The sequence below is a fragment of the Schistocerca americana genome, chromosome 7, assembly GCF_021461395.2.
Source record: "Schistocerca americana isolate TAMUIC-IGC-003095 chromosome 7, iqSchAmer2.1, whole genome shotgun sequence".
Taxonomy (NCBI): domain Eukaryota; kingdom Metazoa; phylum Arthropoda; class Insecta; order Orthoptera; family Acrididae; genus Schistocerca; species Schistocerca americana.
In genome coordinates, this window is record NC_060125.1 from 66,871,782 (window position 1) to 66,892,659 (window position 20,878).

Sequence of the window (20,878 nt, forward strand, 5' to 3'; positions counted from 1 at the left end):
CTGCAAACAGCTTTGAACTGTGTCAGGGTGAGTTTTAGTAGGTTTAAGCAACTAATGAACAAATAGGGGCTACCGGACAGTCCTTAATGTGAGCGCAGGAAAATCCAATCAATGGACCAATTACCTCGCAGATTGCAATTCTCGATTCCCAAAAAAAGGTTGGTTTTGATTACCTTGAAATTATAAAGGATATAATGGGATATGGTAGAAATTCGTCGAGTCATTGAGGTATGTGGGCGATTCGTTCGTATTCGAATCGAGATTAATGATATTTTTTCACAACAGGTACATTTACAGACCAAGGGATCCCTTTGGTAGGCTTCTCTCTATGTGACGGCGATGGAAGCACCACTTCTATGATTACAGGCCGTCTCTATGGGCTGAAGGTCACAGGAAATACGCACGCAGATAACCTTAGACCCACTTTAGATGATGAACAAGATGAGGAGAGCGCGAACAACGTGCTCATCGACTATCAAAGATCGACGTGAGGCACAGTTTGACTTGACCAGGACCAAAGCTATAGTCTGGGTGACACTCGTGGCTCCAGACATTCGATAAATAATCACCACTTGGCCTGATATTCACAGCGCCTCCCACGTACGCGTTAGAGCTCGACTGCTAGGAGAAGATCCTTCAAAAAGCCGTTAAGCAGTCAGATACACTTTTTTTCGAAGCTCATTCATATAGATGTTGTCCTACCTATATCTGAATATTATGCCAGCGCTAGATAACCTAACAAGATATTCACGGAAGTGTCACACGTATTAGTTACAAGTGCGAAGAATTGTCCAGGTGAAGATTTTACCCCCTAACAATACAGCTGTTTCGTTAGATGTCATAACAGGAACAGAAAAGACCTTGCTTAAAACATACAGGGTGTTACAAGAAGGTACGGCCAAACTTTCAGGAAACATTCCTCACACACAATGAAAGAAAATATATTATGTGGACATGTGTCCGGAAACGCTTACTTTCCATGTTAGAGCTCATTTTATTACTTCTCTTCAAATCACATTAATCATGGAATGGAAACACACAGCAACAGAACGTACCAGCGTGACTTCAAACACTTTGTTACAGGAATTGTTCAAAATGTTCTCCGTTAGCGAGGATACATGCATCCACCCTCCGTAGCATGGAATCCCTGAAGCGCTGATGCAGCCCTGGAGAATGGCGTATTGTATCACAGCCGTGCACATTACGAGCACGAAGAGTCTCTACATCTGGTACCGGGGTTGCGTAGACAAGAGCTTTCAAATGCCCCCATAAATGAAAGTCAAGAGGGTTGAGGTCAGGAGAGCGTGGAGGCCATGGAATTGGTCCGCCTCTACCAATCCATCGGTCACCGAATCTGTTGTTGAGAAGCGTATGAACACTTCGACTGAAATGTGCAGGAGCTCCATCGTGCATGAACCACATGTTGTGTCGTACTTCTAAAGGCACATGTTCTAGCAGCACAGGTAGAGTATCCCGTATGAATTAGTGGTGGTGAATCGAGGAAGTACAGTACATACTGACGAAACTAAAATGAACTCTAACATGGAAATTAAGCGTTTCCGGACACATGTCCACGTAACATCTTTTCTTTAGTTGTGTGCGAGGAATGTTTCCTGAAAGTTTGGCCGTACCTTTTTGTAACACGCAATATAAGTAAACTGAACCTCTCATCATTGTGTGAACATTATACTGTTGAAGAGAATGTGGCCAACATACGCCTACGCAAGAACATAATTTCCAATTGTAGCTGTGTCAGCAAAAGTATTTACGTATCAACATGAGAACTGCGATAAATGTGACAATCGTAAACCATGTTTTACCGTCTGATTGGATTTTTTTCTTGACGCTAAACTGTTCTAGCAAGTCTCCTGTGTAATATGTATGTTGGTGCGTTGTAACCTAAGTCGAGATTTTGTGATCTGAATATCAGTCAGCGCTTAGCTAGCCTCAGGCTTTCATAAGTCTTCTTCCTTCATTTCCAATTAGATTTAAGCATCGTTCCCTGAACATGTGAAAGCATACTTCTCGAACAATAGATAGACCATACCATCCAGCCGATGCTGCAGAAGAAAACTTAGGAAACTGTATAGACGTGAGCTGAATATTTGCTCTAGACGTAAGTTCGTATATGCTAGGAGAGGTAGATTGTTTTAATTTGCTAGATATGCCCGACCAGTGAATCACCAATTGTAAGCTGAGAGAAGAGCGTGCGCATCTCGTGGTCGTGCGGTAGCGTTCTCGCTTCCCACGCCCGGGTTCCCGGGTTCGATTCCCGGCGGGGTCAGGGATTTTCTCTGCCTCGTGATGGCTGGGTGTTGTGTGCTGTCCTTAGATTAGTTAGGTTTAAGTAGTTCTAAGTTCTAGGGGACTGATGACCATAGATGTTAAGTCCCATAGTGCTCAGAGCCATTTGAACCATTTTTTAGAAGAGCGTGCGGGATCAACGACTCAGTAAACAGACGAGCGAGTGGCCCATACCCTCGGCCACAGCCAGTATGCAAGAGGCCGAGTCTAGCGCTATCTGCAGAACACCTAATGTGCTGCTGCCTACCGTCACGTCCTAAAGCTATTCAGTGTACACAACCACCAGCTGGGTCGAGCTACTCTTCTCTCTCCTAACTCTCACACAGTCCGCTGTTATTACTACTGTTAATACACTCCTGGAAATTGAAATATGAACACCGTGAATTCATTGTCCCAGGAAGGGGAAACTTTATTGACACATTCCTGGGGTCAGATACATCACATGATCAGACTGACAGAACCACAGGCACATAGACACAGGCAACAGAGCATGCACAATGTCGGCACTAGTACAGTGTATATCCACCTTTCGCAGCAATGCAGGCTGCTATTCTCCCATGGAGACGATCGTAGAGATGCTGGATGTAGTCCTGTGGAACGGCTTGCCATGCCATTTCCACCTGGCGCCTCAGTTGGACCAGCGTTCGTGCTGGACGTGCAGACCGCGTGAGACGACGCTTCATCTAGTCCCAAACATGCTCAATGGGGGACAGATCCGGAGATCTTGCTGGCCAGGGTAGTTGACTTACACCTTCTAGAGCACGTTGGGTGGCACGGGATACATGCGGACGTGCATTGTCCTGTTGGAACAGCAAGTTCCCTTGCCGGTCTAGGAATGGTAGAACGATGGGTTCGATGACGGTTTGGATGTACCGGGCACTATTCAGTGTCCCCTCGACGATCACCAGTGGTGTACGGCCAGTGTAGGAGATCGCTCCCCACACCATGATGCCGGGTGTTGGCCCTGTGTGCCTCGCTCGTATGCAGTCCTGATTGTGGCGCTCACCTGCACGGCGCCAAACACGCATACGACCATCATTGGCACCAAGGCAGAAGCGACTCTCATCGCTGAAGACGACACGTCTCCATTCGTCCCTCCATTCACGCCTGTCGCGACACCACTGGAGGCGGGCTGGACGATGTTGGGGCGTGAGCGGAAGACGGCCTAACGGTGTGCGGGACCGTAGCCCAGCTTCATGGAGACGGTTGCGAATGGTCCTCGCCGATACTCCAGGAGCAACAGTGTCCCTAATTTGCTGGGAAGTGGCGGTGCGGTCCCCTACGGCACTGCGTAGGATCCTACGGTCTTGGCGTGCATCCGTGCGTCGCTGCGGTCCGGTCCCAGGTCGACGGGCACGTGCACCTTCCGCCGACCACTGGCGACAACATCGATGTACTGTGGAGACCTCACGCCCCACGTGTTGAGCAAGAGCAATTCGGCGGTACGTCCACCCGGCCTCCCGCATGCCCACTTTACGCTCTCGCTCAAAGTCCGTCAACTGCACATACGGTTCACGTCCACGCTGTCGCGGCATGCTACCAGTGTTAAAGACTGCGATGGAGCTCCGTATGCCACGGCAAACTGGCTGACACTGACGGCGGCGGTGCACAAATGCTGCGCAGCTAGCGCCATTCGACGGCCAACACCGCGGTTCCTGGTGTGTCCGCTGTGCCGTGCGTGTGATCATTGCTTGTACAGCCCTCTCGCAGTGTCCGGAGCAAGTATGGTGGGTCTGACACACCGGTGTCAATGTGTTCTTTTTTCCATTTCCAGGAGTGTATATCCAACAAAAGAATCAGCGCACGGTGAAAATTGATTGCTTGCCCACCCCAAACACGTGCATGTGTCCCTCTTACCATGGGCTGGATTCCATTTGCCAGCAGCTCGTCGATGAGGTTGTTGTAGTAGTCGATGCCTGGCTGGTTGATGACGTCAACGTCTCCAGTGGGCAGGATGCGCGCCCAGGAGATGGAGAAGCGGTACACTTCCGCCTGTTCATAAACAAGGAGAATAGCGTGAGATACTTTACGAAAATAGTAAGCGTTCTTCTGAAAGACAACATTGTAAGAATAGGAGAAGAATATCATTAGTGTAGCTTAAATTACAAATGACAGATGACACATGCAAAAAACAAGTGTTGGTGGTGGACTTTTGCAAACATAAGAGTTCAGTACAACCGAAGGTTGTTTTCTAATTTCGTACTCGACAGGAAAAAACTGTACAGGAATGGGCCTCTTAGGAAAACGGTGGATGTAGAAAGATGTTAATAGATTTAACAGCACCATGTACCACGTGCAGCAGACGAACAGTCCGGAAAACTTGACTGTGTATGTCAGTATGACAATGCACCCTCTCATAAAGCATCGTCTGTGAGGCAATGATTTGTGGACAATAACATTCTGGACACGTACTGGCACGCCAAGAGTCCCGACCTCAGCCCAATGCAGTATCTTTGCGATGAGTTGGGACGTGGACTTCTCCGGTTTCGGCTGTCGGGAAAGAATGGGCGAATGGTCGCCACACCTCATGTTAATGTTCAGAAAAAGGTAATCAACTATTGGATTTTGTGGAACATAAAATGTGAATATTCACGTGGAATCAATTTAGAAATAAATGCGTAAGTTTTCTCTCTCTCTCTCTTTTCATAGACACAAAGCAGAAAAGAGGTGTAAAGGTTTTTTTAAATCACCGCTACCAGTCACAAACTCTGTGAACTATTGTATTACTTATTTATGTTTCGAGCGAATACCTCATCTACAGGCTAAATGGCATTACAAAAACAACGGCAACCCATTTTGTAAACCTGTTGTCATACTGTAGTATCCAACACAAAAGTTTAATGTGGGGCTAATTGATCGACGATGTTGAGTAACGTGACCTCACTGTTACTTGGCCTTAATCCCTCACATTTCTCGCTATGGTAACATTGAAAGGTAATGTCGTGTTCGACATCCATTGATGTTGTACACACGTTATATAAGCGTGTTCGTCAAGGCATGTCGTCAAATCTGAGGAGAATCGGGTGTGTTAGCATGAACCCATGAATACTTGAGAAAGAACGCTGACGGATGTGTCAGAATGAGTGGTAACACGGAAGTAGCTCCTGAAATGTGAAAAGATTTATCTGTTTTAGGACAGAATCACCCATATCTCAACAAGTAATTATTTCTGGACATATGTTTACAGGATTATTTTCCAATAATGGGCGATGATCTAAAATCAAACTACACTGTAAAACTCCACCCCAATAGCAGAAAATTATTTTTCTAGCTTTCCAAAGTCGCTAGATGCAGTACAAAGATGTCCAACGTAGCTACTCCCTGCCGCCGTTGGATAAGCAGCTGCAGCAGCAAGTCGTATACTCCTAGCTCACTCATTTGTTACATAGATTAATTCTTAATTTCTTTGCGTGTTTTTCGTACTTGCATTGTTTAATTCATAAATTTCGGGCGTATTATAGTATTTGAGAGTTGTAGCATCGCGTTTTAGTACCTGAATAGTGTAAAATCGCGTAGTCTCCTTCCGCCGCCGAGCAGTGTGTCAGCAGTGCGCAACTAGCAGCATTACTGCATTTACTAGGCAATCTTGTATTTTAATAACCGTTTAAATTTTGTCGATTTGTTTGCGCTCTCTGTAGATTAGTTCAGACGTTCTTTGCAAAACAGTTTTTAGCATGGATAGGGACTCCAACTGCTGTGTTCTGATGCAGGCTGAGTTGGCATCCCTTCGCTCCCAGCTTCAGGCAGTGTTGGCTTCGGTCACACAGCTTGAGGCTGTTGCCAGTGGGCATCACTGTGGGGGTCCGGATGGGGGTTTGTCGGGGACGACCAGCTCGTCCCACGCATCCCCCGATCGGACTACGACTGTGGTTGCCAGGGATACTGATCGCATTGAGGCTGATCCCTCACCTCTGGTAGAGTGGGAGGTCGTCTCAAGGTGTGGCAGGGGGCGAAATACATTCCGGAGGGCTGAACGGAAGGCCTCTCCAGTTTGTCTGACGAACCGGTTTCAGGCTCTGTCTCAGGCTGATACTGATCTTCGGCCTGACATGGCTGCTTGTCCTGTTCCAGAGGTTGCCCCTCAGTCTGCAAGATCCCGGCGGTCGCAGAGGGTGGGATTACTGGTAGTTGGGAGCTCCAACGTCAGGCGCGTAATGGGGCCCCTTAGGTAAATGGCAGCAAGAGAGGGGAAGAAAACCAATGTGCACTCCGTGTGCATACCGGGGGGAGTCATTCCAGGTGTGGAAAGGGTCCTTCCGGATGCCATGAAGGGTACAGGGTGCACCCATCTGCAGGTGGTCGCTCATGTCGGCATCAATGATGTGTGTCGCTATGGATCGGAGGAAATCCTCTCTGGCTTCCGGCGGCTATCTGTTTTGGTGAAGACTGCCAGTCTCGCTAGCGGGATGAAAGCAGCATCGTCGACAGGACTGACTGCGGACCTTTGGTACAGAGCCGAGTGGAGGGTCTGAATCAGAGGCTGAGACGGTTCTGCGACCGTGTGCGCCATAGGGTGGTGGGGTTTCGGGTTCCGCTGGATAGGTCAGGAGTCCACTACACGCAACATTCGGCTACACGGGTAGCAGGGGTTGTGTGGCGTGGGCTGGGCGGTTTTTTAGGTTAGATGGCCTTGGGCAAGTACAGAAAGGGCAACAGCCTCAACGGGTGCGGGGCAAAGTCAGGACATGCGGGGACCACGCAGCAATCGGTATTGTAATTGTCAACTGTCGAAGCTGCGTTGGTAAAGTACCGGAACTTCAAGTGCTGATAGAAAGCACCGAAGCTGAAATCGTTATAGGTACAGAAAGCTGGCTTAAGCCAGAGATAAATTCTGCCGAAATTTTTACAAAGGTACAGACGGTGTTTAGAAAGGATAGATTGCATGCAACCGGTGGTGGAGTGTTCGTCGCTGTTATTAGTAGTTTATCCTGTAGTGAAGTAGAAGTGGATAGTTCCTGTGAATTATTATGGGTGGAGGTTACACTAAACAACCGAACTAGGTTAATAATTGGCTCCTTTTACCGACCTCCCGACTCAGCAGCATTAGTGGCAGAACAACTGAGAGAAAATTTGGAATACATTTCACATAAATTTTCTCAGCATGTTATAGTCTTAGGTGGAGATTTCAATTCACCAGATATAGACTGGGACACTCAGATGTTTAGGACGGGTGGTAGGGACAGAGCATCGAGTGACATTATACTGAGTGCACTATCCGAAAATTACCTCGAGCAATTAAACAGAGAACCGACTCGTGGAGATAACATCTTGGACCTACTGATAACAAACAGACCCGAACTTTTCGACTCTGTATGTACAGAACAGGGAATCAGTGATCATAAGGCCGTTGCAGCATCCCTGAATATGGAAGTTAATAGGAATATAAAAAAAGGGAGGAAGGTTTATCTGTTTAGCAAGAGTAATAGAAGGCAGATTTCAGACTACCTAACAGATCAAAACGAAAATTTCTGTTCCGACACTGACAATGTTGAGTGTTTATGGAAAAAGTTCAAGGCAATCGTAAAATGCGTTTTAGACAGGTACGTGCCGAGTAAAACTGTGAGGGACGGGAAAAACCCACCGTGGTTCAACAACAAAGTTAGGAAACTACTGCGAAAGCAAAGAGAGCTTCACCCCAAGTTTAAACGCAGCCAAAACCTCTCAGACAAACAGAAGCTAAACGATGTCAAAGTTAGCGTAAGGAGGGTTATGCGTGAAGCGTTCAGTGAATTCCAAAGTAAAATTCTATGTACCGACTTGACAGAAAATCCTAGGAAGTTCTGCTCTTACGTTAAATCAGTAAGTGGTTCTAAACAGCATATCCAGACACTCCGGGATGATGATGGCATTGAAACAGAGGATGACACGCGTAAAGCTGAAATACTAAACACCTTTTTCCAAAGCTGTTTCACAGAGGAAGACCGCACTGCAGTTCCTTCTCTAAATCCTCGCACAAACGAAAAAAATGGCTGACATCGAAATAAGTGTCCAAGGAATAGAAAAGCAACTGGAATCACTCAACAGAGGAAAGTCCACTGGACCTGACGGGATACCAATTCGATTCTACACAGAGTACGCGAAAGAACTTGCCCCCCTTCTAACAGCCGTGTACCGCAAGTCTCTAGAGGAACGGAGGGTTCCAAATGATTGGAAAAGAGCACAGATAGTCCCAGTCTTCAAGAAGGGTCGTCGAGCAGATGCGCAAAACTATAGACCTATATCTCTGACGTCGATCTGTTGTAGAATTTTAGAACATGTTTTTTGCTCGAGTATCATGTCGTTTTTGGAAACCCAGAATCTACTATGTAGGAATCAACATGGATTCCGGAAACAGCGATCGTGTGAGACACAACTCGCTTTATTTGTTCATGAGACCCAGAAAATATTAGATACAGGCTCCCAGGTAGATGCTATTTTTCTTGACTTGCGGAAGGCGTTCGATACAGTTCCGCACTGTCACCTGATAAACAAAGTAAGAGCCTACGGAATATCAGACCAACTGTGTGGCTGGATTGAAGAGTTTTTAGCAAACAGAACACAGCATGTTGTTATCGATGGAGAGACGTCTACAGACGTTAAAGTAACCTCTGGCGTGCCACAGGGGAGTGTTATGGGACCATTGCTTTTCACAATATATATAAATGACCTAGTAGATAGTGTCGGAAGTTCCATGCGGCTTTTCGCGGATGATGCTGTAGTATACAGAGAAGTTGTAGCATTAGAAAATTGTAGCGAAATGCAGGAAGATCTGCAGCGGGTAGGCACTTGGTGCAGGGAGTGGCAACTGTCCCTTAACATAGACAAATGTAATGTATTGCGAATACATAGAAAGAAGGATCCTTTATTGTATGATTATATGATAGCGGAACAAACACTGGTAGCAGTTACTTCTGTAAAATATCTGGGAGTATGCGTGCGGAACGATTTGCAGTGGAATGATCATATAAAATTAATTGTTGGTAAGGCGGGTACCAGGTTGAGATTCATTGGGAGAGTGCTTAGAAAATGTAGTCCATCAACAAAGGAGGTGGCTTACAAAACACTCGTTCGACCTATACTTGAGTATTGCTCATCAGTGTGGGATCCGTACCAGATCGGGTTGACGGAGGAGATAGAGAAGATCCAAAGAAGAGCGGCGCGTTTCGTCACAGGCTTATTTGGTAACCGTGATAGCGTTACGGAGATGTTTAATAAACCCAAGCGGCAGACTCTGCAAGAGAGGCGCTCTGCATCGCGGTGTAGCTTGCTCGCCAGGTTTCGAGAGGGTGCGTTTCTGGATGAGGTATCGAATATATTGCTTCCCCCTACTTATACCTCCCGAGGAGATCACGAATGTAAAATTAGAGAGATTAGAGCGCGCACGGAGGCTTTCAGACAGTCGTTCTTCCCGCGAACCGTACGCGACTGGAGCAGGAAAGGGAGGTAATGACAGTGGCACGTAATGTGCCCTCCGCCACACACCGTTGGGTCGCTTGCGGAGTATAAATGTAAATGTAAATGTAAATACTTTCGGCTAACTCTGAACATGAAAGAAATTCATAAAATTTATGTTGGGTAATTTAAGTTTAACTACACACATAACTGAGATACAGTAATTTTTTCCAATATTAGAAGTTGATGACGATAATAAAAAATATGATGGTGAAATTGTATGACAGTTTACTGTGTCCACCAGAATGGATCACAGACTACCTAATGTCACTAACATCGACTGTAGAGGAGGGCACCTCATTGCATAATAATGCTCCAGGCCTTTTGGGGACCCATTATAGCTGCAATATTACGCAACAACAATGAAATGAGCCAATAGATAATTCGATTTTTGAGATGAATACTCATAGCTTACAAATCCAATGAAGAGCCTTAGGCGAGGTTCCTTAACTACGAGGTCAGTAATTTGGTTCTGATGTCTACCGGTTACAGAGTTCCGCAGTGAACGTTTGACACCGTCAACCCGACTGCTACTGAAGCAGCCTCTGCCAGAACCGTGCACGCAGCGACTGCCAGATTTATGCCTGACTTCAGAAATTCTTCCTCGTGTTCGGTGCTGCATAACTTACCACGCCGGCTCAACGCCGTGTTCTCCCCAGTAAAAACAAGTACCACAGCACTCATGTAAATATCTGCCTGCTAGTGTCCTGTTTATATTGAAATAATGATTAACAGCCACGAAAATCAGCTCTAAGATGAGCCTTAATACCAAGAGCAAAACAGTGTTTCCCTTTCCAACTTTAGTGTGTGAAGGAAAAATATTATTCGTATTTGGGTACGTTTTGTAAAGTGGTTAGCCATCAGTCCAGACATAGAACAGAACAGAAATATTTTGTTATTACTATTCACATTTGGACCGTACTGGATCAAACGGTCTACAACACGGCCCATTCTCAGCGCTTTGTTTCAGTTTTACTTTGTGCCCACATTAGTGTCATTCTCTGAGAATGGGCTCTTTTCGGTAGTCTGAGCAAATTATTCCGATCTTCTTGGGTTTTTCTGCTGGGCCAACTCTCCAGTCGTGAATTTATGCCTGCGTTTTTCCCTATCCGGTATATTCAGTTGTGTTACTTCTGCTTCCCTCCGATCTTCTTTTGCCGCACCGACCCATTTCATTGTGTCAGTTTTTAATTTACTGTCGATTTCGTAGAATACGACAACCAGTGTAATTAATCTGATTGGTTTCATTCTCTTAATATGTCCATAGAATTTCATACGCGAGTACAAGTTGCTATTCTTTTAAACTTCTTTATCTGCTCTTTGCCTGTATGCGGCATTGGACATAAAATTGACTATGACTAAGTTGTAGTGTCTAAGTCTGGCGTATTTGGCGATGCATTTTTTGTTACCCATTACGTTAAAAAAAGTTTGGATCACCTGCAAGGTTCGCAGGAGAGCTTCTGTAAAGTTTGGAAGGTAGGAGACGAGGCACTGGCAGAAGTAAAGCTGTGAGTACCGGGCGTGAGTCGTGCTTCGGTAGCTCAGTTGGTAGAGCACTTGCCCGCAAAAGGCAAAGGTCCCGAGTTCGAGTCTCGGTCGGGCACACAGTTTTAATCTCCCAGGAAGTTTCATATCAGCGCACACTCCGCTGCAGAGTGAAAATCTCATTCTGGGCACACAATGCTTGTTGTACCACCATACAGCGAGACCTTCAGAGGTGGTGGTCCAGATTGCTGTACCCACGGTACCTCTAATACCCAGTAGCACGTCCTCTAGCATTGATGCATGCCTGTAGTCGTCGTGGCATACTATCCACAAGTTCAGCAAGGCATTGTTGGTCCAGATTGTCCCGCTCCTCAACGGCGATTCGGCGTAGATCCCTCAGAGTGGCTGGTGGGTCACGTTATCCATAAACAGTCCTTTTCAACCTGTCCCAGACATTTTCGAGAGGTTTCATGTACGGTGAACACGCTGGCCACTCTAGTCAAGCGATGTCGTTATCCTGAAGGAAGTAATTCACATGATATGCACGATGGGGACGCGAGTTGTCGTCCATGAAGACGAATTCCTCTCCAATATGCTGCTGATATGGTTGCACTATCGATCGGAGGATGGCATTCATGTATCGTACAGCCGTTACGGCCCCTTCCATGACCACCAGCGGCGTACGTCGGACTCACGTAATGCCACCTCAAAACAGCAGCGATCCTCCTTGCTGCACTTGCTGGACAGTGTGTCTAAGGCTTTCAGCCTGACCGGGTTGCCTCCAAACACGTCTCCGACGATTGTCTGGTTGAAGGCATATGCGACACTCATCGGTGAAGAGAACGTGATGCCAATCCTGAGCGGTTCATTCGGCATGTTATTGGGCCCATCTGTACCCCGCTGCATGGTGTCGTGGTTGCAAAGATGGACCTCGCCATGGACTTCGAGATTGAAGTTGCGCATCATGCAGCCTATTGCGCACAGTTTGAGTTGTAACGCGATGTCTTATGACTGCACGAAAAACATTACTCAACATGGTGGCGTTGCTGTCAGGATTCCTCCGAGCCATAATCCGTAGGCAGCGATCAGCCACTGCAGTAGTAGCCCTTGGGCGGCCTGAGTGAGGCTAGACAACGACAGGTCCTGTCTCTCTGTATCTCCTCCATGCCCGAACAACATCGCTTTGGTTCACTCCGAGACTCCTGGACACTTCCCTTGTTGAGTGCCCTTCCTGGTGCAAATGCAGACAACACGTGCCGTGTACCTTCTTCCTGGTGGTATGACTGGAACTGATCGGCTGTCGGACCCCCTCCGTCTAATAGGCGCTGCTCTTGCATGGCTGTTTACACCTTTGGGCGGCTTTAGTGATGTCTCTGAACAGACAAACTGACTGTTTCTGTAATACAATACCCACAGTCAACGTCTGTCTTCAGGAGTTCTGGGAAGCGAGATGATGCAAAATTTTTTTTGATGTGTGTATAAGCCTGAAAGCTGTTTCCATATTGCGAACAGGAATTTTATACCTACTCTTTTCGAGGCTTGTTTCCTAAATGACATCGCCTACATATTTCAATTGAAAAAATATCAATTATGGTTCAAATGGTTCAAATGGCTCTGAGCACTATGGGACTCAACTGCTGAGGTCATTAGTCCCCTAGAACTTAGAACTAGTTAAACCTAACTAACCTAAGGACATCACACACATCCATGCCCGAGGCAGGATTCGAACCTGCGGCCGTAGCAGTCTCGCGGTTCCAGACTGCAGCGCCAGAACCGCGCAGCCACTTCGGCCGGCAAATATCAATTATCCCGGATTTAGTTTTTACAATTTTGAGTGACAGAGTTTTGCTGGAATGTATTTTGCTTTCCTTTTTTTTTTTTCAAATAATATTTGGAACGCTAGCCTTTCTACTGTTTCTCTGACAATTTCTATTTGTTTCTGCGCCGTTTAAATGTCATGATCTAGAAACGGCAAGTCGTCTGCGAAGGTGAAGCAGTCTATCGTAGTATTACTTCCTCCTGCTTTGATTAGTTCGGCAGCTTGAACTCTGATTTTAGCTGTCGCCGCTAAAAAGTAATTCAGACTGCTCATCACCTTCTCCCACTCCTGTTTTAGTTTTAAGAAGTTCCGATATTTCTCCGTTGAATTTTACCTTAGATTTTTTACCATTTACTGTTTCGCTAATAACAGCTTTGATTTTGTAATACAGAACTTGTTGTCTCAGAATCTGGATGAGAAACTTATGGTCTCAAACATTTCTTGGAAATAAAATGATTGTAATTACGGAATTTGTATTCCTACAGCTGTCACAGCTAATCTAGTTACCTTTTGTTAATGAAACATGCCACATCGAAGTGTAACAACTGTTCTGTAATCAATCAAAGTAATGCCCATTAATTAGCTGATTAATTTGGGGTTAAAGCACAAATCAATTGCGACACTAAACCGCTGCCCAACTTGGGGCTGTGAAGTGGCTCACTTCATGGCATGAATTACACATCAAGTGTAGTAGAGGTAATGAACAAGATAAGTGACTACAAGCTCTTTGCTGAAATTAAAATTATTACCATGGTTATAACAGGACGTGTTTTCACTGATCTATTTGTAATTATTTATGGTAATGTATTACTTGTTGTAATACTAATTAATTATGATGTAAAATACCTAAGGTTCAAAAAGCATCACTTTTTATATGCTGATATCAATATTCCATCACAGCTTTACTTTCAAGAATGGGTATTTCAGCACTATGAAGTGCATAGCATTACATATCTCAGCTGTTGCTGTGAATGACCGCTTTCAGTTATGTAATATCTTTATCGAAGATGAACTCCTCCGTTTCATGAAGGTCACAACGACAGCTTTCTCGTCGTGCTTATACCGAATCTTCATAATTAAATGCGTGTGCTGTGTTTGTACTGCAGTTTCACCAACATTTTAACGAAAACAAGGGAAGAAAAGTGTTACAAAATGCTATAATAAATATCGATGAAACAGTAAGTATTCCATTAATTTTTGTTTGAGTAGAACAAAAGATGAAAACAATTGAATCAGATACGGTTGACAATACAGATTTATGGAAATACGGGAAAATATATTAATGTGAAGATAAGAGGCCTCTGCTGCAACTGAAACGCACCATAACGCGGTAGATTCGCCGAGTACCACACCTGCGTAACGCCAGCGAGTACTCACGTTGAGCGCCTTCATCATCTGCACGTCCTCTTGGTACTTGTGGTACGAGTCGCAGGCCATGTCTCCGTTGTCACCATTCGTTGCGTACTCCGGATGTTCGTGGAGCATGTAGTCCCAGATATTCTCGCCCTTGCCTGCATGCACAAATAGGTATCGTTGCAGTGTGGTAAATATTTCTACGAAATGTCGGGAGCTGTACATAATACACGTCAATTCTGTGAAGTAGGTAGTATGAAACAATTATTTTACGAGTACCAAGGGCATATCAGCAGGAAGCCCTTAAATTCGATTCTTCAATTATCTTTCACTCAAACATCAATCCATACTGTAATGAACCTCTCTGCAAACAGTGGCATACAACCGATCTTCTATTGGTTTACTGTCATCATCAGCTGTCAAGGTGGTTAACATAGGCTACATAATCACATATGAGGCTATAAATGTTCTTAAGTTCAGTACTGAATTTTGAAGTCACAGATATAACATTTTTAATCAGCTGAATATGGTTTTGTCGAAATAGTGCCACGTCGAAAACGGATGCTTGTCCGTCATCTTTTAGAATACCATTGCGCAGTGTGGGATCCTTACCAGATAGGATTGACGGAGTACATCGACAAAGTTCAAAGAAAGGCAGCACGTTTTGTATTATCGTGAAGCAGCAGAGAGCGTGTCACTGAAATGACACAGGATTTGGGATGGACATCATTAAAACAAAGACGTTTATCGTTGCGGCGGAATCTTCTCACGAAATTTCAATCACCATCTTCCTCCTCCGAATGCGAAAATATTTTGTTTGACGCCGACCTACAAAGGGAGAAACGATCACCATAATAAAATAAGGAAAACCAGAACTCGCACGGAAAGATATAGGTGTTTGTTTTTTCAGCGTGCTATGGGAGATTGGAATATTAGAGAACTGTAAAGGTGGGTCGATGAAGCCTCTGCCAGGCACATAAATGTGATTTGCAGAGTATCCATGAGGATGTAAATGTGGATGCACCCGGAACGATACTTTGGCAACAGTGTATTACTCGTGGACTGAATGTCGCTTCACAGAGAGGATGTCCTGTGTTGGCCATGAAAAGAAACCAGCGTCTGCTACCAATCTGTAACCCTCACTGTCATCTATCTGCGGGCAAGTGACTGGATACAGTGGTATGGCAGAGCCTAAATATGCAACAGCCGCGTGAGAGCAGGGAAATATATGAAATTTTCTACACAGTTTGGCGGTAAGAAAGAAGAAATAACGGCTCGACCAAGCAATGGCATCTGAAGAAGGGGAAGGCAAACTTCTAGGAAAAAGAAAAGTTCGGGCCTATGGGGGAGAGTACTAAATTATGCAAATGATACTGAAAAATGCAGACATTGATAAGGACATTGTTAAGGAAGGAAGGCTGTCCATGGTTCATGTGTCTGAACTCTGGCCAAAACACAGTTCCATTCGTGAGTGTGTATAGTGAGCAATGTTCATCACGTCAGAGCATTCTTCGTATTCACTCCAGATGGGATTATTTTTAGTTGAGCGACGTCTTTTTCAGCAGAGATCGCGGTCGATATGCGCATGACTTCACAGTTTCTCCCAGCTCATCGACAGTGCACAAATTCTAAGCGATTACAGTTGGACCAGTACATTGCACAGTCAAGCATGTACACAACGTTCAGCTGCTCAGTGTTACATTAAAACTGAGTAGAGAAATATTTTCTAATTATATTATACATATGTGGTTTTTCTAAAATCTTTGGGAATTTTTTGTCGCAATGAATTATATTTCTCTCAAGTCTAGACTCGTATGCTTATGCACTAGAGTTACAATCATTTGAACATACTAGTAGTCGTGCGATGGTGAAAAAAGCATATCCATGTCAGTTGCTGCTGGAACTCTGCAGTCGATTATTCACAAATACACTACCAGGCAATTAGATGTAAGGAGTGAACATAGACATACAAAGTGTAAGACGCCTTCAGTGTTTGAACAATTTGGAGGGAAAGGCGCTTACTGCGCTGAGACATTGGGAAAACAAGAAGGATGACAGGAAGGACACTCTTGGAATGATTTCATGTGTATCTCAAGACAAATCACTGCACAGACTTCAAGAGACCTAGATAGGTACCTGATTAATCTTAATCTGCGAAAACGTGCTTAAAAATATTAATTGCTCGTGAAATGATGTCACAGACTACAGCTGACTTGTAAATGGATATTTATAAGGTGGCATACTAGAGTATATCGTCTGTATCAAGAGTGAAGCGTGTAACGTGAATACGATTGTGAAAAACAGTCGGTGACCACTGTAAGACATCTCTATTAACAGATAACTGAGTACCCAGTGTTACCTGAGTGTGTGTTTATGCCAGTATTGTATTATTTCATCTCCTCCTTCCTCCTCTCTATTCCACCTACTACACTCCATCTCTCTCTCCACCTCTTCAACTCTCCTCTCGCTCTCCATCTCCTTCTGTTCCTCCCCCTGTCCATCTCCTGCTACTCCACCCTGTGTCTTTCTGCTCTCCCCCCTCTCCCCCTTCCACAGTAGATCTGCTCGTCTTCCTTTGATCACGTGCTCCTTCTCCGTTTGTCAATCTCCTCCTTACCCTACATAATTCAATCTCCTCCTCCCTTCTCTTTGTTCATTCTCTTGTCAGCCACTCTGCCCATCTCTTTCTCCCTTTCTCCCCAGTGCACTGCCTCCCCCTCTCGCTGTTCAACTCCTCAATACTCCTTCTCTCCATCTCCTCGTCTTTCCTTTCCTTGTCCATCTCCTCCAATCCGCTCTTTCTGTCCATCACGTCCTCTTCCCTTCCTCCTTTACCTCTCACTATCTACTTGTCCCTCTTCTCAGTACCCATCTACCGCTATCCATTATTTATATCCTTCTCTTTCCTTTCGAGTAAATACATGCCAAATATATTTCGCATACATTTAATGTATTTCAGACATATTTCTATACATATTTCCACTGTATCTCTAATAAAGTTCGCCTTGCAATTTCATTTTCAGGCAGCCCAATGTTTATGACATCGTATCTCCTGAAATAAGCGTCGTGCAATTACATAAAGTTGTTGGTCTACAAAATTTGTCGCGAACGTAGTTAGCAGTGAAGAAGTAATAAATTACAACGTCATGCTTCATATGACAGTTTTACTGCGTGAAAGGCAAAAATGTAGTATGCGTGAAACCTCTTTTCCTTTCATCATCTTTCTGGGGGTTGATAGGTAGGAAAAGCTTCTTAATGGTTTGGCGTTATGTATAAACTATGCTGGAAGTCGCTGAGTGCTATGAACCAAGTATGGAATTCGCACGTCGTGGCCTGACAACGCGTTGTCAGCCCCATCCCCACCTCTCTGATAGGCAGGTGGTTCTTACTCTTTTAGTGATTATCTTCTGACAGTAAGTGATTTGTGTACCAAGTTTGGTTGAATTCGGTCCAGTGGTTTAGGGCGTACATAACTGAGGTGACAAAACGTCATAGGAGACCTTCTAACATCGTGCTGGACCTCCATTTACCCCGTGTAGTGCAACAGCTCAATGTGGCACAGGCTCAAAAATTCGTTGGAAGTCTCCTGCAGATATATTGAGCCATACTGCCTCTAAAGCCGTCCATAATTGCGAAAGGGTTCCCGATGTAGGATTTTGTGCACGAAGTGACCTCTCGGTTATGTTCCATATACTTTCGATACGTTTCATGTCGGGCAATCTGGGTGGCCAAACCATTCGCTAGAATTATCCGGAATATTCTTCAAACCAATCGCGAAGAATTATGGGCCAGAGGCATGGCGCGTTGTCATCCATGAGAATTCCGCCGTCGTTTGTGAACATCAAGTGCATGAATGGTTGGAAATGGTCTCCAAGTAGACGAACATAACCATTTCCAGTCAATGACTGGTTCAGTTGTTTCAGAAGCGCCGGTCCATTCCAGTAAACACACCCCACACCGTTATGGAGTCACCAGCAGCTTGCACAGTGCCTTACTGACAACTTGGGTCCACGGCATCTTGGGGTCCGCGCCACACTCGAACCCCACCATCAGCTCCTAGCAACTGAAATCGAGACGTATCGGACCAGGCCAGTGTTTTCCAGTCGTCTAGGGTCCAATTGATATGGTCACCAGCCCTGGCGAGGCGCTGCAGGCGATGTCGTGTTACTAGCAAAGGCACTCGCGTCGGTCGTCTGCTGCCATAGTTCATTAAAGCCCAGTTTCGCCGCACTGTTCTAACGGATACGTACGTCGTACGCCGCACATTGGTTTCTACTGTTATTTCACGCAGTTGTGTTTATCTGTTAGCACTGACAAATGGCTCAAATGGCTCTGAGCACTATGCGACTTAACTTCTGAGGTCATCAGTCGCCTAGAAATTAGAACTAATTAAACCTAACTAACCTAAGGACATCACACACATCCATGCCCGAGGCAGGATTCGAGCCTGCGACCGTAGCGGTCGCTCGGTTCCAGACTGTAGCGCCTAGAACCGCACGGCCACTGCGGCCGGCTTAGCATTGACAACTCGATGCAAATGTCGGTACTCTGTGTCGTTAAGTGAAGGCCTTCGGCCACTGCATTGTCCATGGTGAGAAGTAATACCTGAAATTTGATAGTCACGGCTCACTCTTGGCACTGTGCATCTATGAATATTGAATTCCTTAACGATTTCCGAAATGAAATGTCCCTAGCGTCTAGCAGTAACTGCTAATCCGCTTTCAAAGTGTGTTAGTCCACACCGTGCGGCCATAATCACGTTGGAAACGCTTTCACATCAGTCACGAGAGTACAAATAACAGGTGCGCCAATGGACTGCCCTCTTATACGCTGTGTACCCGATACTACCGCCATATGCATATGTGTACATCGCTGTTCTGTGACTTTTGTCACCTCAATGTACACGCATATATACATATAGATACATATATCCATTTTTATAATAAATGTATGTCATCCACGAAATTCCAGTAACAGATTTGTTATAAATTTACGGATTTACGTACTGTTGCGATTTTCTCTTAGCTATATGCCACCATTGTTACAAGATCAACACAAAAGCTTTCACATACAATGAAGATTTATAGACCATTAACTGTTTAAGAATCCCGATAGTAATGTAGATACAGTATTCTGAAACATGTCGTTCAGTTATTAATAAAGTGATCAGTTATTGGCATATTTTATCTCCAGCGATATTCGTAAAACAAATTCTTTGTAAAGGCCAGTCTAAAATGTGTGCCATTCAAAGTTACACAAAACTACTACATCAGATCATTTTGACTCTGTTTAAATATTAGCAAACAGAAAGCTTATAAGACTGGAAGTGACCATATGTGTAGAGGATTGACTATGCAGGTTACTCTTTCAAGCTATTATTAGGCTCCAAATGAAAAGGACTGTTTGCAGATGTCATGCTAATAGCTGTGGTACATCGATGTAGACAACCTGAAGGTTAAAAATTCATTAACGTCTATAATACACTCACCATCTTCATTCCAGCCTCCTTCGATCTGGTAAGCAGATGTGGCGGTCCCTAGAAGGAAACCTTCCGGAAACTGGTTGACTGCAGTCTGTGCCACAGCAACAGCTAACAGGGCTGCCAACAGTGTCGGTTTCAGCATTTTCAGAGGTCAGCGTTGCCACGAAGCGTTTGCAGCCGGCGTCTTATATATACGCTGTAAACCACTTGATGACATGACTCATCGTGGAAGAGGCAAAGTGATGAACGTTGGCTATCGCTGATTATTACCGCGGGAATCTGATTACTACTTGGTTCTTGCGCTTTAGTGATCTCCGGTTGGTATAGCAGGTTATCAGTAAGTGATAGAGGAAAAACACGAGTACGTTTGAGTAGCAATAGTGCGGTTGATAAAAACTGTTACTAAAATGATAGGTATGAGACATTTTCATAATGGTTAAAGACTTTGATCAATAATATGTCTGCTACGATGTAACATCTCCTCAATACTACTTGAGAAGCAAACTTCGAATACTTGTGCAGTCCTCGTGATTTAGCGGTTCACTGTTCTCCTTAAACAAGTTGAGACCACTTCTCAGTTCCGTGTTTGCGTTTACGTAACATTACACTCTAGCCAAATTTCCTTTCGTCTCCCTCTACGATTTTTACCCTCCACGCTGCCCTCCAATGCCAAATTTGTGATCCCTTGATGCCTCAGAACATGTCCTACCGACCGGTCCCTTCTTCTTGTCAAGTTGTGCCACAAACTCCTCTTCTCCCCAGTTCTATTCAGTACCTCCTCATTAGTTATGTGATCTACCCATCTAATCTTCAGCATTCTTCTGTAGGAATTTTCCTTTCATAGGCACATCAAATTAGCAAGTGTTGTACAGTGGCTTTGAGCGCCTGGTGTCGTATGTTATGCCATTTACGCAGCTTGAGAGAACACTTGTGCACTGTAAGAATAATGTCTGCGAGCGGGAAAGTCTCGTTTGATTGGGAGGAGCAGTAGTTGGAGGTAAAGG

The 20,878-nt window shown here is 44.9% G+C and overlaps 1 protein-coding gene and 1 non-coding gene across 2 annotated transcripts in view; one reads left to right on the top strand and one right to left on the bottom strand.

Annotated features, from left to right (window-relative positions):
* LOC124622332 (myrosinase 1-like) overlaps positions 1–20,017 on the bottom strand; it is a 41,511-nt gene extending 21,494 nt beyond the window's left edge. The window contains exons 1-3 of the mRNA XM_047148009.1: positions 19,881–20,017; positions 14,417–14,550; positions 4,162–4,296 (exon numbers count right to left, since the gene is read on the bottom strand). Coding sequence (XP_047003965.1) covers positions 4,162–4,296; positions 14,417–14,550; positions 19,881–20,016 — 405 coding nt within the window. The 5' untranslated portion in view covers position 20,017. The remainder of the gene's footprint in view (positions 1–4,161; positions 4,297–14,416; positions 14,551–19,880) is intronic.
* Trnal-caa lies at positions 11,265–11,339 on the top strand. Its single transcript has one exon. It is a non-coding gene; the product is annotated as a tRNA-Leu (tRNA).
* Positions 20,018–20,878: the final 861 nt, after the last annotated feature.